At 42.3% G+C, this 19,930-nt stretch overlaps 1 protein-coding gene across 2 annotated transcripts in view; it reads left to right on the top strand.

The window, feature by feature from the left end:
* gpr158a (G protein-coupled receptor 158a) overlaps positions 1–18,713 on the top strand; it is a 74,970-nt gene extending 56,257 nt beyond the window's left edge. Inside the window, exons 6-12 of one of the 2 annotated variants that reach the window (XM_030398549.1) lie at positions 3,543–3,652; positions 4,766–5,004; positions 6,416–6,554; positions 10,026–10,131; positions 10,887–11,033; positions 11,121–11,204; positions 11,645–18,713. In XM_030398549.1, coding sequence (XP_030254409.1) covers positions 3,543–3,652; positions 4,766–5,004; positions 6,416–6,554; positions 10,026–10,131; positions 10,887–11,033; positions 11,121–11,204; positions 11,645–13,522 — 2,703 coding nt within the window. In that variant the 3' untranslated portion in view covers positions 13,523–18,713. The remainder of the gene's footprint in view (positions 1–3,542; positions 3,653–4,765; positions 5,005–6,415; positions 6,555–10,025; positions 10,132–10,886; positions 11,034–11,120; positions 11,205–11,644) is intronic. The other variant, XM_030398550.1, reaches the window with a different exon arrangement.
* The last annotated feature ends 1,217 nt before the right edge of the window (positions 18,714–19,930 follow it).

The raw sequence follows: 19,930 nt of genomic DNA, 5'->3' as shown, positions 1-19,930 counted from the left end.
AAAACTAAAGCATATTTGGAGTTTTTTTGTTTGAAAAACAAGTCAAACAAAGGTGGTATCAAATCTCAGCAGGCCGTCTGAAATGTCATTCTATGACATCGTAATGCTTGTTACATGGTTTTTCTCGTCCAGTAGTTCTCATTTCAGCAATTTCTGCATTTCTTTTTACCTGAAGAAGAAGAAGATATCAAGCGGAAAACTATAGTGAAACTCCCCGTGCAATCTTCCTTTTAAAACCTCTGGATTCGCCCCCTGCTGGCCATTTGAAAGAACGCAGGTGTAAGGCGCTTCTGCATTGGCTTCACGTTTTAGACTCGAAAGTTTTGCAGGCGTTTGGACATGATGGTGGTGCCAGAGAATGTCAGAGGGTCACCAACCTTACGTAAAGTACATCCATCTAACAGTTGTTGAAACGTTTCACTCAAAAAAAAACAACCAAAAATCAACATTATGCTGGTACTGGAGGAAAAGTGAGGCCCAGGTGGACTCTTACTTTCAACCATCTGTGGTATAATGACAGAGATTTAATTTGCTGGCACTGACTCACGCTTGGAGGGCTTAGCATGGCAAAGTTAAACGATAAAGTGAAGGCAGATTGCCTGCTGACAGCGTATGAGCAGCCCTCTTGTAAAGAAAAGGGGATTTTAGGAGAGAGAAAACGCTCCGAGCGATGATCATCTTCCACTGGCACGGTCCGACGTGTTGTTTTTTGCGAAAGGTGAATAACTACATCCAAAAACTTCCCCCATTGTGATTTTGACGAGTGAAAACGAACAGTGGGTGAGATCGCACCATTAAACGGCTCGACGTGTTAAAAAACTTTTCGCGGCGACTCGTTCGGATCTGGTTGAGTCGGCCCTCGAGGGAGCGGTGCTGCCGCCAACACCTCCCCAACAGCACCGGCGTTAAACTGGCGTGTGACAGCAATCCAGCTGCTGTTTTGTAGTTTGTCCAAAAAAGAAGTCACGAGCTGGGTTTTTCCCCCTGGTGTGCTTTCACTCGTTTTCCTGGTGCCCTCTTCTGTCCCCGTGGACATAAATGTGCGTCAGCATGTTGCTCAGCGCTGCAGTCTCTTCATCGGCTGCCGTGCTTCTCCTCTCAGGAACACATTATTTAGATATTTCCCGTAACCTCACTGTGAGTTTTTGGCGTCCACGGATGGTCTGAAAATACAGTTCCAGAGGCGTTTCCATCCTCCCTCGAGTAAAATTCATCATGAAACACCCTGTGTGCATTCAATATTAAACGCGGAGCACTCATCTATTCATTATTTGCTCTGTGCCACATTCCCTTTTGCAAAGCTGAGTCAACTGGAGCGGGCTTTCATCGAGTCAGAAGTTTTTCTGCATTGGGTCGGCCAGCGTCTGTGAGCAGATGAGGATGTGGGCCACCCGCTCTCCCGTGGGGTCCTCCGCGTCCCTCGACTGACTCAAACCTAGCGAGCAAAAATATCCACATAGCTGCGTCTTCTCCGCAGCCTGAGGGAACGCAATAATGCCTCGGCTAATCCGATTAACATTAACAATCCCACTGGGGAAATCGCTGCACATCTGCAACGGACAGATAATTATGTTGCCTCAGATGTTTGTTTCTTCCCTTTTTGTGTGTGCGTGTGTGTTTGTTTTGGCGCTTGTGTCTTTGGAAGACCATCAGTGTTTTTTTTTTATTGTTTTTTTTTTTGTCGGCTTGGACGTGCACCATTTCAGCGTGTTTCTGGGTCTTCGTAGCAAACACGGGTGGATGCCCTCCTCTTTGTCTCAAGGGCAAGCTTTGCATGGTGTTAGCAGCCTCACATGGATTAGTGTTCTCTGAGAAATGCCAAGGATGGTTATAAAATGACACTGAACCTCGCTGTTCTACACTGTAAAATCACTACTGTCATTTTACACCAAATTCACAGTAGTAAACTGTGTTTTTACAGTCCTAGACACAATTTACAGGGAAAATACAGTATTTTGACTTAAAATATGCAAGTTTATTGTACATTTATGGTAATATTACAGTAATTTACTGCGTTTTAATGTCATATTATATATATATTATATATTGCATGTTAGCCTGTTAGCCTGTTGTTTTGTTAGCTGTGTACCTTGTTTGACCACTTGTGGGCTTGTTAGCCTGTTGTCAGTGTGTTAGCATGTGTGCCTTTTAGCCTGCTAGCCTGTTGTTAGCGCGTGTAACTCGTTGGACCACTTATATGCCTGTTAGCCTGTTGTTTAGCATGTTATTCGCCTCTTGGCATGTTAGCACGTGTACCTTGTTTAAACTACAATACTTCATTGCTCAATTACTGTATGGAGCTGTAGCACAATCACAGTATTTCCTTGTAATGAACCATTTATTTTTTTATCGTTTCCCAAAGAATTAACCATCATGCATTGTAAAAGCATAATAATAGCTTAACAAGTAAGGAAATGTTCTCTTTGATGGATCAGGCGTAAACTTCTTTAGAAAATGGCTCTACAAATATGATTTTACCCCCATTAATATTAGTAATAACTGTAGTAAGCAGCACTGGTAGAAGTATCAATAATAAACCTCAAAGTAATTACAGTGACTATATCAGAGCATTTCCTGGCCTTTCATCCATTAAACCGAACATCTAAGACATCACACTGACTGTTCACAGTAGGCTACATGCCACGATGCTTAATTGCCGCATTATGCAATGATTGCACATTAAGGGCTTGTTTTCTTTCTACAACTTAAAAGGGACATCACAGTGTCGGCATCACCATTGTAATGTATTTGAGGCAGTTTAATGAAGAAGTGGGAGTGTGTATTTCAAGCAGATAATGGCCGTGTAAGAGGGCGACCAATGGTGAGAAGTGTTGGCAACTTACGTTTCTGCAAAGCCGCGACTTCACTCTTCTTTATGTTCGGTTTTTAATTTCATGTAGTGACAACGACCAGGTAAAGGCAGGAAAACCACTTAGAGTTCGGAAAACATTGTGTTTTGCTTGAAATACCTGTTTTGGCCGCATCAACGCGGTGTTACACTAACTCCATCACCGTCCCTCCACCTCCCGTTATGAAACACGTAACATGAATGTGATATGACATGTATAACTGTGGATTCATCAGTGGGTTGCAGGAATGTTAGCTGCCAGCTGGGCTGGATAGTGAGTAAAATCTGGAAAGGCCTAACAAGTGGAGGTCGTGTTCTGATTGTTCTGTCAAATTCCTGTTTCTGGGTTGACTTACAACATTTAAAATTCCCCTACGATGGTTTGATGGTGGCACAGAAGGTAGAAAAAGTAGATGATGTCAGTGTAAAACAACTTCACGAGGTTTTAAGGATGGAAATATAAATGCTAAGAGAGCATAAATGGAACAAAACCAATATTTGTATCAGAGTACTCCACCGTTCAGAGAGCCAGACAGCTACTTCCCCTGATTTTGCGTTAAAATTTCTCAGGCATAGAGGGCCCATTATCATCTAGATGGAAAACACTCACAGTTGGAAGGCTCTCTGACTTATTCCTGATTTAGTTTGTTTGTACAACCTTTGTCATCTGAGGCTCCTTCCGTCCTCTTTGCAGGTCGGGATTCTCTATTTCCAGCCGAGTGTTTTCCGCTGCATCCTGCTGCGATGGGTTCGACTGCTCGGTTTCGCCACCGTCTACGGCACGCTGACTCTCAAGTTGTACAGGTAACACACACACAAGCACACATCTACACAAAACCACTTGTCCAGCATCGTCATCCATCCCAGGAAAACGTCGGAAATCCGATTACATTGACCTCTTCAAGTGCGATTACTGCGTCTTACATCTTAATTCCCCGTAAAAGTAAAAGACTCTTATGAAGCCGCTCCTCGCCTAATTCATCACCCGACTGCGGCTGCTGCACAAGTTTCGATGTGGATTCACTGCCTCATTAAGTGGGAGAGAGAAATGGCAAGTAAAAGTAATTAAGAAAACACGGAGGGGGGGGAAGCGCTCCGGCCACAAATGATCACCACATATAACGCGGTACTGAATGATGTTTGGCGAGAGACAAATGTGTGTGAGATCAGCGGGAGTGGGGAGTGGACTGCTGGAGGACACAGCGAGCGAGAGGCAAGAGGGGGGTTATCCGGCACTGAAGAGCCAATAATGAGACAAGGGGGTCTGCTGTGTTTAAAGCAATGCACTTGAAATTGTTCATCTGTGGTGGGGGCTTTCTTTCTTTTTTTGTCAGGTGGATCTGTCAAAAAGGCCTAATGAAGATGCTGATAAAGAGGATTGTGTCTTAACGCGGGCGGGCGCTCGGTAAACCCTTAGAGGTGCGAGTTAACATATTGCACCGATCAATTTTTGATGGGGGGCTCATTAGTGGGGAGCGCGGTGGACACTTCATCAATGCGCGTGAAGGGCAGAGCCTAAGAATAGCGATGGCTGGTCATGCGTTTGAGCGCGGTCTAATTCCTGCAACACAGTGTTTGTGAAATTCGAAGCTACATCGTGTCATGTAGACGGATTGACGCGATTGATGCTGACTGTTGTGTTGCACTGCAAGAATACATCCTGAGGTACTTCTGGTCTTTCGTGTTGTAAATCTACTGGTTCGAAGTAGATAATCTGCCATCACGATAAGATATTTGCATTGTACGTCCTCGGAACAAAAACAACAACAACGCGTGTTATTTGTTCATTTGTGCATCCGCCCAGCATTGGACAGTCACTCATGATCATTTTCTGATTCCTCAAATGATGATTTTATCTACGCTGATTTTGTGTAACGTTTTTCTAAAAGCAAGCTTCTCGTCTCCCTCCCCCAACAGGGTGCTGAAGGTGTTCCTGTCTCGCACCGCCCAGAGGATCCCCTATATGACCAGCTGGCGAGTGTTGCGTCTGCTGGGCATCATCCTGCTCATCGTCTGCTGGTTCCTGGTGGCGTGGACATCTGCCGTCTGTCAGAACCCGGACAGGAAGTTGGCTCTCATCGACGTGGGCTACACGCCCGACGGGCTGCAGTTCAGCACGTGCCTGCTGGATCGCTGGGACTACATGATGGCTGTCGGTAAGCCCCGCTCTCGCTCTCCGCCTCCACGGGGGGTGTTTCTACCAAGATTAATTCGCTGAACTCCGCATCTGTGAGAAAACACGGGTTGTTTGAGGTAGTCGTGGCACAAAATCAAGGGGTAATTTGTCAAGCGTGATAGCATTTGGAGTTCAAAAAGCGGGAGGAATGTGAAGTTGGATGAGTGAGACCGTTTGCCTCCATCTACATTTGGCAGCGCTTTTGAATTTCCCAAAAGAAGACATTAATCCTCTCCACCGGTGCTGCTGCACTTTTGGATGCTCGCCTGCGTTGTTGCACCGAGGAGAGGGGACGACCGGCGGCGGATAAAGACGGATGAGGAATCAAAGACGCTCAGAGGGGGAGCGTCGTGTCGCGTCGAGGAAATCTTCACGCTGCTGACTCAGGCTTCAAGAGAGGAGAACCGAGGGTCCTTTCTGACTTCAGGGAAAACAGATGGACCCCCAGCAGAGCCTCCATGCTGTGATACTGTATGCTGAAGGCACATTCTCCTCCTGTTTTATTAGGGGGTAAAAATAGGCCGGTAATAGGGGAGGTGCGAGTCGGCACCGACGTCACCGACATGCTACCCATGAATTACACAAACACACACACATCAGACTTAATAAATCATTTTGATTTAACAGGCTCAGTCAGGGGTCTAATTCTGAAACATAACACACAACAAAAGTGTATATATACATACATATACACACACGTAGGCTGGTAGCGTGATGGACCGTGCCTAAGGATCCACTTAAGGAACTACAGCTCTGATCTCCTGTTCCTCCTGTACTCAATTTTAAGATTTTCCGACTAATTGAGGCATAAAAGACACATTCATAATCAATTTAAGAATGTGTCCTGAGTTCAAAGATTTAAAAAAACTTGCAAATATATTCTTAAGTAAGACGGTTAATCTTGAATTTCAAAATCTAATGATTAAGATCTTGGCAACTACATTAAATTGAGGTGAAAGCAGCCCCGAAAATGAATCGGTATTTCCTGAATATCCGGATGCAGGTCTGGTTTCATTCATTTGAGATATTTTGACCATCACACGAGCTCAAACAAATACCGCTTCAATCCGATCCTCGCCGTTCTTCCTGCTGTGAGGAAAAACATGCGATTCACCCGACAGCCTCGCAGTTCAAGCAGCAGCGCCGTAAAAGTCAAAATAACAGCACCAGGTCTTGTTTTTTTGTTGTCTTCTTTCATGGATAAAGCGGCGTGTTTGTTGCTGTGGAGCTGGCTACCAAGGAGACATTACATGCAGGATTCATTTATCGTCCAGAGGATACAGCCACAGCTGTTACACATGGCTTGGATAGCCTCTGTTAAACAGCGACTCTTGTACCTTGTGTGCACGTGTTGTACAACATCTCTCTCTCTCTCTCTCGTTGCTTCGCAGCTGAGTTCCTCTTCCTGCTGTGGGCGGTCTACCTGTGTTACGCCGTGAGGACGGTGCCGTCGGCGTTCCACGAGCCTCGCTACATGGCCATCGCTGTTCACAATGAGCTCATCCTGTCGGCGATTTTCTATGTCATCAGGTAACAGATTATAGTTAACATCATGCTTCTTGTACGTCTTTTTTGGAGCCTGAAACTATATCTTGCCACAGTCCACAGTGGATGTTCTGCCTTATTCTGTGTCTTTTATTTAGAATGATTATAAAATAAGATTGTCCGTTATTAGTCCCACAACAGGGAAGTTTGCATAATAACAGCAGCAAAGGGGAAAGCAAGAATAGCGAGCATCAATTAAAATGGTAATAATAGATAAGTAGGCAATATATAAGGACAGAAGTAAAAGAAGCAGTAAGATCAGAAAAGTTTAAATTAGACACAAAAACTCAAAGACATTTACAGTATTGCACTGAAATTGCAGTTGCTTATATCATTAACTATTGAACAGTTTGATTATACAGCACTATTAAATAGATTTAATTTGTAAAAAGACAATTTTTACGTGAACACAGGCCCGCTGTGGATGGTATTTCTTTTTTTCCTGTCTGATTTACTGAGCATATAATGATTATTGTTGTTGATTAAGAGTAAAAACAAACATTAAAAAGTATTGCTGTGTTAATAATTCATGCACGAAAGGGTTAATACATATTTATGATGCAGAGACACCCACCCACCCGGGGCTCCAATGAGAATAAAGCACAAATAATTACCAACAAAGACGTCGACTTCAGCATACAGATGCAGTCACTTAAGTTCCACATTTCCTATATATTTAATATCACAGTGTTTGATTTGATCTCTGCTGTCGTCATTCTCACATATATGTCTTCCATTTCCATCACATATAGGCGACGACGAGCGTGTCCGTTCATCTGGGAGTTGTTTTTTTTTTTTCTTATTATATTGAAGTGAAATCGTCCCTCTCCCTCCAGTGTACATGTCAAAGAGCTGCACCATGCAGTTTTTAAATGAGACGTTTCAGCTGACACCGCCTCAGACGTTCCTAGCTGGAGTCCCCCCTAATTGAGAGCTCAGCTCCATCACATTATTTACTAATGAACCGTGTCAGAATGATTTATGCTTTCTCAAGACAGCATAAATAGCTCCAATTATTGGCAGCCATATTCCAGTTATAAATTAACATCCATCACCAATAAATTGTGGCAGTGGAAGAAGCGTTCAGCTCGTTTACTTTAGTAAATACCACACTGGAAATACTCCATTACAAGTCAAAGCCCTGCATTCAGAACCTTACTTGTATGAACGTTAAAGAAATCATTTTGCAGTCAAATCTTTTCTATCAGTGTTTTATTATATCTAATGTTCTGGGATTAATATGAACAAACAAAATGGTAACAAACTAGTAACTAAAGTCAGTTGAAGCATAATATGTGCCTTCAAAATGTGGTGGAGTGGAAGTATAAGGGAGCTGAGCATGGAAATACTCAAGTAAAGTACCTCAAGTACACGGGTAAGCACACTTTGGGACATGAAACCACTAATTAATCGTGTGTTATTAAATTATAGTCGGATCGTTTCTGGGAAGAAATCAGAGTCATTTTGAATATATTTGAATATATTTGAACATCTGGCTTTTGGTGATTTCTTTGCCAACTCCCCTTTTTCGTGCTCTCCAGCCTTGTTGTGAGGCCTTTCCTTGCGGAAGAATATCCAGACGAGACCTCTAATAAATTGGAAAGTTGCCTGGTGTGGCTAGTTATTCTGACTGGCTGCCACCAGAGACCGCGGTGTACACTGGGGCTTGTTAGAGGCATCTGGCTTCCATTTGTGTGGCTCACAGATCCTGTTGTATTTGCTCCCACAGTGACCAGTTAAAGCTTCCTTCTTTCGCCGCGATAGGCGTCGGGCTCTGTCCAGGTCCAGGTGTAAACTTGAAGCTGAGGAAAATGAAGGGATTGTAATAGCTGGAGGGTGGAGGCGTGAGTTACGGGGGAGTGTTTCAGGCTGAGAGGACGCAGCAAGCCAAGGTTATTAAATCCTCATCTGCACAGAAAAAGCGCTCACAAAACATGAATGAGGGAAGACTTCAAAGCTTTGGGACATTTCATATGCTGGACCTTTGCCTTCATTCATGCCTCTGAGCTATTACCACAGTAACTGTTCCTTAATTAGCCATTTGCCGACTCCAACATCGTAATGAGCCTGCTAGATGACATTTGCTTGGATGGAGGCTCTCTAGTGGTTGAATTAGCATCCGACAGGACATACCTTCATATCCTTAGTGCACACGAGGTCTCACTGTGCTGAAAGGCTGTTAAATAAAAGGCTGGAGCTGCTCCTCGCGCCGCTATTGTTTCTGCCTGTAATTATCTCATTTTCCAGCGACTGCTGCGCCACAGTCAGCCCTCTTTATTACCGTCTGATGTAAAAATAGGCCGAATCTTGTGACCAGATCAAGGTCACTCCGCTTTTATTGTGAATGCAATTGAAAGAATGAGGGAAATATCGTGTCCTTGTTGGCAAAAGGATCACCCAAGTGGAGGATTTTATGAGGCAGTGGAATTGACGCCTGGACTGACAGTGTATAAATCTACTTTGGCTGAAAACACATTAAGTCTGCTGGTCTCTGTGTCTCCGGGCTCCGGGCTCCATCTGCGTCTAAGAGGTTTTACTGCAGACAGAGCTACGTCTATGTGTAATTTAGTTAGACTTCACTGCATTTACTGTATGTACATTTGGGAATTTGACAATCAGAAATCTGGTTTAAGGTTGTCCTAAAAAAAATGCTGTGAGTTAACATCGAGCAGCTTCATACCAAGTCATACAAGGTCAATGTCGACAATAATTTTTAGACAGCTATACTCGATGAATTACACATTTTGTGTACAATGTAGAGGAGAGGAACTGAGAGGGTTCCCTTTGTATCAAACCAATTGATGCTGGAATCGACCCGAGTATCGGTAATATCGATATTTTGGGATTAATCCGCCCATCCCCATCTACCATTGCAGACCAAGTACACTCCTTCAGGGCAACAGCACTACCTGATGGCAGTGAACCCCACCCAACAATACAATGCTCCCTACCACACCACAAAAACTGCTCAGGAATGGCCCGAGGAACGTGACAAAGAGCTTTTTAGGCGTCAACCTAGCCTCCAGATTCCCCAGATCCCAATCCAATTGAGCATCTGTGGGATGTGCAGGAGCAAGTTCAATCCATGGAGGGCCCACCATAGATCAGACGTGGTCCTTTGAGGCTTGTGGTGAGGTAGGTCCTCCATAGATCTAACTGGATCCCAATCAGATTTGGATCTGGTGGAATTATGAGGCGTGCCATTCCTGAGCAGGTTTTTCAGTTTGGCAGGGCTCATTGTCCTGCTATGTAGGAGTACCATTGCCATGCAGGCGTCATCTTGGTCTGCAGCTTTGTTACTGTGATACTTACAAATATTGCATTCTGCAGCAGGTAATATATCTGATGAACATTAACTAAATGTCTGTGAATCAAACTAGGTTAGATTTCTTTAGTTTTCCTGCTTCTAACATCCTATATATCTTCCCTCTTTGTTTCCCCTTTACATCCCGACAGGTTCACTCTTGCTCCGGAGCTCCATCCAGACTGGATGCTGCTACTGTTCTTCACCCACACCCACCTAACTGTAACAGTAACACTGGGTCTACTGCTCGTACCAAAGGTAACCTTCACAAGTCATATTTTATCTTACTTTACTGTCCTCAATAAAAAGTAAAGTAGTTGTATTCTTAATTTTAATATAATCTGTTTATTTTCATTTAGTTTCTTTGTCAAGCATTATTTAACTTCCATTTGAGAACGCTGTCATTATTATATATTCAGCTTATAGTCAACAAAATCACACCATACTGTTAACAGGTACTGCCTGATATATCTTAGTCCTCTGTGACATAAATCTCCATTGTTGTCCAAAAACTAAAATTAAAAACGAAACAAGAAGTCTTGCTTTGGGTGCCGTGTTCCTTTATTACAATAAACATGGGACCAGTAGTTTATTTTGAGTTAATCCCACATACACCATCTTGCTGCTGTGAATATGTGCTAGCACCAAAAGTGAATTAATGCACAGCTGAAAACAGTCCCACAACAAATGCATTATTTATTCCTGTCTGATTAATGTTTAAGAACTACAATGCCAAGCTGTTATAGGAAACTCTGAAGCTACTGTATATAGTCAAAGATTTTTAAAGATTTGCATATTCAGTGGGAATCAGTGGGCTTTAGGGTGAGAGCCACAGACATGCAGGGGAATTTAGCTTTTCATGAGACTTGTTGATGATTCAAAAGTTACAAGATATTATTGATAATGAAGAAAAACAACATGACACAGGATGGACCGTTCAAAATAAAACCAGGACAACTATACAACCAAACCAGAAAAGAACTAACTGTTTTTTCTTTATGTCACTCCACCAGTTCCTGTTTGCTGGCACCCAAATGAGAGATGATATAGCCTCTGAAGCCTACGAGGACGAGCTGGACATGGGTCGTTCTGGGTCATATCTCAACAGCAGTATCACATCAGCGTGGAGCGAACACAGTCTTGATCCTGAGGACATTCGGGTGGGCATTGTTTCCTTAAACCTTTCGTTTTCCATTGTTTAACCTGGTGAAAATCAAATACTGAGCCATGGCAGTTTTTTATTGCAGACACCTGAGGAAATGGGCCATCTCAGTTCTATTAATGGCTGTGGCGTAAGGTCTTGCGACAGTCTTTGGGAAAAACGTACCAACGTGAGCAGAGATTTCTGTTTGTCTGTTAGAGCTGAAGAAGTCTCTCTACCAAAATATTCAAAGCCTCTTCACCAGAGGGACTGATCTGAAGATGCATCCTGCTACTTGAGAGCCTTCATTATAAGGGATGAGCGGAAATACGATAAATTTAAGAGCTTAGAGGCTGTTTCAGACCTAACATTTAAACACACTCCGTGTCCTTCTTTGACGCCGTCCAAGACTGTCCTGTCTTTGTTTTTTTCAGCACGCATGTGGTAACCCGTAGTGCATCATTTAACAAGCATTTGTAGTCACGTGTTATGAACTTGTACTGCATGTTCTCTGTGCAGTAGAATGTCTGCTTCTTTTGTAACAGTGTTTTGATTAGTAATCCCTTTTTTAAGACAATAATTTTTGTTCGAAACAGGTAACTGATCACTTTGCGTCTGTCCTATATGTAGGAGGAGCTTAAGAAACTCTACTCCCAGTTGGAGATTTACAAGAGGAAGAAGATGCTGGCGAACAACCCTCACCTCCAGAAGAAGCGAAGCTCCAAGAAAGGGTTGGGACGATCACTGATGAGACGCATTACTGAGATTCCAGAGTCGGTGCACCGGCAATGCAGCCGTGAAGACAAGGAAGCTGGAGAACACGGGAGCAACCGCAACAGCATCTGCATGTTGAAGAAGAACCCCTTCGATCAGACTCACCAAGGAAAGCCAGCGAAGGAGGAGACGCTTAAGAACAAGGTTTTCTCTCTCAAGAAGTCCCACAGCAGCTACGATCACGTACGCGACCAAAGCGAAGACTCCAACAGCTCAGCGACAGACAAGATGGAAGTGACCACTGCTGAAGGCTCCCTCCTGGATACACTCATGGGCAAGAAGTTGGTGAAGAAGAAGTCCAGTGAGAACATGAATGCCCCCAGTGAATCTACGGAATCAGTTCCTTTGGTTTGCAAGTCAGCCAGTGCCCATAACCTCACTGCAGACAAGAAACCGATTCATCCTAAAGCCTCCATGCTGCAGAAGTCCCTCAGCGTCATCGCCAGTGCCAAAGAGAAGACTTTAGGCTTGACAGGAAAGACCCAGGGCATGGAGGACAGCAATAAGAAGAGTCAGCCAAAGAGCAAAGACACAAGGGCCAATGAAGATCTAGAGAATGATACCCAACCCAAGATGATCATCAGCCAATCGGTTGAGTACAAACAAAGTGCTGCAAAAGGCAGGATCATGAAACAGACAGTGGGTGGCAGCCAGCCTATAATCTGCTCCGATCCAGTCAAGGGAAAGGACCTGTACGATCTGTCAGAAGTGTGTCCCTGGGAGGTGGAGGATATCCCAACTCCATCTGAAAACAAAGTCCAAAAGCACGTTTCCATTGCACCAAAGGAAACTACAACAGTTCATGGAGGTAGCACCAAGGGTGGCAAGTCTCAGCAGAAGCAGAAAGCTTCTGATCAATCTCCATCGAGTGGCAGGAATTCAAAGGAAGTGCAGAAAACATCTGCTGTACGAACGGAGATATGTCCATGGGAAGATGACGGTGAAAGTCAAAGCAGTCAAGTGGATGGGTCAAAACAGCAAATACACAGCCAGTCAAGCAAATCTGCCAAGACCCAGCAGCCTCATTCTGCAACAGAGAACTCCAAAACAAATCGGGTAGATGTTTGTCCGTGGGACTACGAAGAGCCTCAAAAGACAACAGAGTTAGCTCATTCACCAGACACGACAAAACAAAGAAAGGGCACCTCCCCTGTGGATGGGAAAGGGAGAAGTACCCTTTCAGACCCGTCTAAAACAGGAGTCTCACTCCAGCCACAGCCTGCAAAAGCTGATGTATGTCCCTGGGACTACGACAGCACTGCTGTGTCTCCAAGTTCTGAACAGAGGACACCCAGCCCCTCTCGAGCACCCAAAACCAAGGAATCCCCTTCAAAAAAGAAGGGTACTCCTTCCACAAGAACAGTTGAGAGAGAGAAAACAAAAGACACTGATGATGATAAAAGTAGAACAAAAGCTAAGGACAAGAGTAAATCTTCAGAGAAACATGTGAGCCAAGAAAAAATGGCTGAGGTATGCCCGTGGGACGCAGAGAGTCATCAGGAAGTGCCCATGGTAGAAAAAAGGAAAAGCGCAAATGTTGGAGCAGCCAAAGCAAAGGTGGCTGATGTCTGTCCATGGGATTTTGAGGATACGTCAGATAAAGGTACAGACAAAAGTGCTTCTGTTGTGAAACAGAGCAATCAAAATCCTAAAGGCAGTGCTCCAAGTGCTGCTAAAAAGGCAGATGTTTGTCCCTGGGACTTTGACGATGGCACATCGAGCAAGAAGGCATGACACTGAACCTTAATGGACCACTGAAATTATAGTTATTGATGTATACTTTTTTTCACTTTGAAATCGTTAAATATTACCTTTTACTATTAGTACGGTGACTTGGAAGAAAAGTTGATCAAGTTCCACAAGTTGCCTTCCTTTCCGAGGTTTTGTTCCTGTTTTACCTGTTTTAAAAATAAGTAAAATGTACAAAAAACAAGACAAAGTCATGATGAGCATTCCAGATTATTACAGGAAAAAAAATCCTGAAGATAAATCTTAGACTAATTATGCAACTTTTGATTCAGCCTTTCCACTTTCATGAGCAATGTTTTAAAATCTGCATTTATCATGTTCTGTAAACAGTTCTTAAATGGTTCTTTTTGTGCATTAACATCATCCCTTAATGGACTTGGATGAGACACGGCAACAGAAGGTTTAGAGAAAAGAAGCAAAAGTGAAAGCCAAAGAATAAGGGAACATTTGCAAAGAGGGATTTAAGGCGATGTAGTTAATTTATTAGTTTGTGTCCAACTCTTGGCACAGAGGTAAGGACCCAGTGAGGAAATCAGTCTATAGCACTTTAGCCAACTCCATAAATTCAGAACTGAGGACAGACTCTGTTCTTCTTGTACATTTTGTCTTATTATTTTCAACCTTATGGCATGATGTCACACACCAACCAAACTTAGACATGTTTTCTTTTTGTTCAGATCTATTTAATTGTAGTTCTCTGCAGATTAAAATGCTTCCAAGTCTGCAGAGATGTACTGTATGTGCCTAACTAACTAGCGTTGTCTTGTATCTGTCTGGAGTGAAGCGAGTGGCTTCATCTTCAGCACTTTGTGACGGTGAATTATATAAACAGCATGCACAGTCAGGTATTGAGAGTAGTTGGATCCTACCGGTTTGTCAACTGACGCAGTTAATGTGTTGACAAATGTATAATGTTGTTTTTTTTTAATACCAGAATGACAAATTTTTCCTGCTTTCATATTTCATAGCACATTCAGGATGGCAACGATTATATGAGAGCAGCACTTACATGAATGTGTGTCAGAATGGCTCATATGTACACTGTAAAAAGTAGGGATAGACAAATACTGAGGGGATAATTATTTGCACCAGCTTTGTTTATGAATCCAGCATGGGTCTTTGTGTTGGCTTGCACCAAGTGTGTGTGTGTACGTCTGTCTGTAGACACAATATCATGAATTTAAAGTAAAAATGTAACACCAAATCCGAAGAGTTGGACCTCTGGAGTCTCCGTCAAAAGTTAGGCAGGTCACCAATTTCATTTTACAAACAGGTGATAGAATCTGCTTCTTAAAGGATGATATTAATTCTTCATAATTGCGTCTTTGGCTTATTTCTTTTTGTTTTGGCTATTATTGCAATTCAGAACAGTAAGATTCTGCTTGCTGAGAACAGGAAATGAGGCAACATCACTACAACAAAGTCCAATAGGATAAGAAACACTGTAAAATTACATTAATGTGAAACCTGTCTGTTGTAAACATCAGTCACTGGTCACAAACCCATTTTCCTGGTTCCACTTCGACCTATCACACTTGCCATAATTGTGTGCGCACACAATAAGGGGTAAATAGCCTGTACGACCAATGTCATTTTCTTTGGAGTCAAGGGGACAGCTGTGGTAGCAGTTCAGCCCAGTCATCAGAGTACATGTTGGCAATGAGTGTTTCTGCAAACCACTAATACAGGCAATTATGTACATGACACACTTGACCTACCATATAGACATTCTACAACCTGTCATAATGCATTCAGATTATCAACATTTTTAAGCATGACACCGCTAGATAATTTTAGGAGACCTCCGGACATCTCTAACTGGCCTTTTGGCAAGAAAACCAGGTATTTTAAGACAAAACAGGCTCTTTTCCTAACCTTAACCGAAAGTGTTTTTTTGTGGCTTAACCTAACTGGATCTCAAGCACGGTGTTGTCACAACATAAAATACAACGTTTAACCAAACAAAACATACATTTGCATGATAAAGTAATATAATCACTCTCAATTTTATGGTCAAATCAAATGGTTTTGATAATCTGGCTAAACTGTTAGCTTGTTAACAACATCTTGATCATGTGACTTGTTGTGTTTCTTGTCGGACTTTGTTGTTGTAGGGATGTCGACTCATTTCTACAAAAGAAAATGAAACCCAAGTTTTCTTTAAAAAGCAGAACCATCTTCGAATATTTTTTAATATTATTACTGTGCAGCCATTGCATGATGTGAGTAAAGTGCTTATACTTGATTATTGTTAAATATTAGAGGACAAGCACTAAACTGCCTTCAGTTTTTAGTGAGCGTGATGCATGTTCTTCCAAACTGATTAAAGCCCGATTGATAATTAAATGGATCCATTTTTAGAATTAGGTTTAGTGACGTCAATTAATAATCTGACTAAACCTTTTGAGGGTTTTTTGATTTGTTCAGTGTTTTGTATCAAAATGTCTAAATATTCATCATGCACTGTTCAAGCTGGGATCCCAGTCGAGAAAAAAAGAAAAAACGGAAACCTCCCACTTTTACTTAACCGCTGAACACCTGACAGTAACTACAGGAAAAACTATGTATCAATATAGCATCTACAGTACTTTATGGTATCTTGTGAGAAATTACATGAATGTCGTCACTGATTGTAATTATCTATAACTGCTGTCAAATTCCTCAGTGTCCGAGCTCTGTGGGAGTTCTTTACTAACCGTGGTTTTAAGAAGATACAATCTGCTTGTCAGTGAGAATTTTACCAAAAAAAAAAAAAAAAAAAAAAAAGGCAAGAAACTACATTTCTTTGGCACGGCTCAACTGAAAATAACCCAGTAACAAATATTTTCAGCCTCTCTTATTTTCTGTTTTTAACGTGCCGACAAGATTAAACATCTCCGCTCCATAAACATGATTTAGATGTTCTTTATCTGCCTCTGTCCGCTGAGAAATTACCTCTGCCATTGACCTGTTGGGGGGGGGGGGGGGAGGGAGGGGGCTCGGCTGACATATTTCATATGTGGAGTGTTTGCCTTACAGCGTGAGATTCGTCACCGCCTCTGCTTTTATGAGCTCCTTTAGGAACGGTGTCTGAGCATGAACTGTCGACGTGCACGGATTGATTGTAATGCTTTGATGGATCTACATGATATTTATGAACCATATGCGAGGTGTCATCCGTCATACGCACCCGTGGATGGATGCGGGATCATACCAGGGGACCCCTCGTATGACAATGGCGACATTTCAAAAAGCCTTTTCTTTTCTTTATTTATTTTTAAGTGACTGTGAAATCACTGCCGCATCGAATTTTACTGCCCTGGGAGATGAATAATATGCTGTATATTTTTAAAAACAGGCTTCTTTGTTCGGTCCTTGTAGGAAAAGCTATTTTAAATGATGTTTGTTTCATGATAACTTCTTTGAAAATCTACACGACCTTCCATTGAGCTCTGAAACGACTGATTTTGGTCAAATTGAATCTGTTTGTTGACAAGCAATATATTATTCTCAAGCAAAGAACGCAACTTATTCTTTATTTATAATGATTGTTATCTTTGACACACTTGGCCAATGAGATTTACCCAATTCTGTCTCCTAGAAATTACATTTATAGATATGTCTAAATTGTTTTCATAATGACATTATGCTGAATAACGTAATTGCTGCCTGGATGTTTTTTTGAGTGAATGAAATGTAGTCACAAGGATGTGTACAAGGTGCAGGAGTCCACTTTGCGTCCACGGTGGTTAAGTTAAGACAACAAAAGCACTTTGGTTAAGGTGAGGGAAATTATTGTGATTCAATTTTGATCAAAAGATCTGATGTCTCCAGTCACTGCTGGCTTTTTATGTATTGAAACAGGCCATGATTCTTCCCTAACCTTAACCAAGTCCTGCCACTGCAGAAATAACACATCCTCTTTCCTAAACGACTGAAGAGGTTGATTGACAGATGACTCCCAAAATGACATGACCATTGACAGGTTTAGGGACTAAAACTACTTGGTTAGGTTTAGAAAAAGATCATTGTTTGGGTTAGAATATACTTACTTAAGTTACTTATGTATCTATTGTATCTATTATGGCCAACAGAGGTCGCCCCCCAACAATAAAACGTAAATATGGGTCGTAATAAGCCGCTTGCTAAGTCGACCCATAATGGTCGTTTTCTGATGAGGATTGACGATAACCATAAAAACACAGAATAATGCTCTCATCACTGAGAGTATATGGATTATTGCAAGACTGAAGGAACTCTAGGGAAACAAATGAAAATAAGTTGTAAGAAGAAATGTGCCAGGTATATGTTGATTGAAAAAAATTTGGTCAATGTTACTTTCCCTCGAAAATGTAATTTCTCAGAGACAGAGCCGGTTCTTCAAATCAGAGATAATTGGAGCACAAAGGAAACACGATTACAGTTTTACTGTCTCAGAGCAGAAAATACTAACACTGCAATATCCCATCCATGTACTACGGAACATGTCACATGTTCAGTCAGTTGTACTCTGTGGTTTGATTTGCATAACTTCAGTTAGCACGCTTGCTGTAGCATCCCTCGGTTCAGTCAGTCCATAGCTGTCTGTGTATTAACTTGTGTATGCATAACCAGTGTCTTAACTGTTTCTCTGGAGATGATCATTGTACTTTAGCCGTATCATCGATGAATCAGTGAAAGTTTGAACCTCAACCATTGTTCTTGTACCATCTCGACATAGACGTAGCTCTTCGTCCACCAGTGGGATCTCTACCACGGTGCGTTCTGTTGGCTAGCCGCTTTCATTTCAACCTGACTTCTCTCGTGACCAAACCAAGTCACCCGATGGCAAATAACTACTACTGCTACTACTACTACTACTGCTACTACTATAACTACTATTCAATGCTGTAAACGTCGTAAATCTTGTGGCTTCTGCATGAATTCAAGATAAAAAAAAAAATATAGGACCGATGTTTCACTGCCCTCTATAGAACAAAAAAGAAAAAAAATGATCTTTTATGGACTGTTACAAGTTGTATAGTGAGTGATAACTGTCCCTAACCCACTGTATTATGTGCTTGTTACGACTATTGCTCTATGACAAGCTTATAGCATCAATATATGGGAATATTTGGTAGATTTATATTGTGTTATATTGTGATAGCATGTACATAAAAGATACCTCCTCTGCAATAAATATTTATATGAAAACGAAGTGCGTGCTCAGTGTGTTTCTGAATGTTTCGTGATTTGCATTTCAAACCGAAACTGTGCCTGCTGAGAACCTTGAAGCAAGGGTAATTTTCAATCCCTTTTCCACTGTGTTCCTACTACAACATTTCCAGTCCCGCTGGGAGGTTGATACGAGACGCACCCATGATGCATTTGTGCTTAGTAATCATCCCCGTCTCAGGTTTGTTTGCTTATTCTTCATGTAGACATGCTGTTGGAGAAAACCCTGGCCTTTTAAAAGCCTCGTGCATCAAGGCCACTTTGGTATATGCGCATCTTGGCGACTGTCCTGAAATGCTTTTATGGCTTGTTGTGGTCTTTTTGGGGCAGAGATCAATGGAGGCATCAAATGCTGACTCCAGAGCCCCGCAGACAAAAATGAGCGCCGTTATTAATATCCAATCCCAGAGTAATTATTGGCAAAAGGTGGAAATATTTATTCCCGGAGCCAAAGAGAAAATTACTTCTTCTTTATTAATACTTTTCCAGCCCTGTGATTTTTTTTTTTTTTGCATAATGAGCTGCACATGAATGAGCAGCGATGCGGCCAAATGACACTGAAAAAAGGGGCTTGTTGTGAAAAAGCAAACATGTTAGCATTGATTCCTGTGTTTCAAGAGCACTTTAAGAGCCTTTCTGATGAATAGAAGATCAATACACGCCGCTGCAGGAAACTAAAAGAGAGGAAGAAAACCGTTTACTATGAGAAATAACCTGCGAGGAGGAGAAACAGTAACTAGAAGACGTCTCAAGAAATTGTGCCTGATGCTTGGTGAGTAAGTATGAATAGAGCGTATCGGGAATACGACGCGAGGACGCGGTTTGATCAGATTTGAACGACTGTGCTGGAAAACAATAAGGGTAAAAAAAAAAAAATTCAAGGGGTCATGTTTTTTTTTTCCCTGTTTATAAGAAAAACAGTTGCCTTGTGCAGCTATGAGGCGGCTGCTAAAGACACATCCACCGTCCTCTGGATCTCCTGTGGTTCGTGTGAGAATCACAGTCGGCCGTTTGTTTGCCTCTTTGTTGTCTTGGCGGGACAGCGGGACACATCCTCCAGCATGGCAGGACTTATTTTTAAAACCCCAGACGGTGATCGGTGCATGAATCACAGCCTTTTGTGTCAGCCGGGCCATGTGGGTAGAGATGGACGGCGACGAGGGAGGAGGAGGGGGAGGAGGAGGAGGGACAGGAGATGAG

The sequence above is a fragment of the Sparus aurata genome, chromosome 19, assembly GCF_900880675.1.
Source record: "Sparus aurata chromosome 19, fSpaAur1.1, whole genome shotgun sequence".
NCBI lineage: Eukaryota > Metazoa > Chordata > Actinopteri > Spariformes > Sparidae > Sparus > Sparus aurata.
Note: the sequence above shows the minus strand (reverse complement) of the source record. Positions and strands in the feature narration are given on the sequence as shown.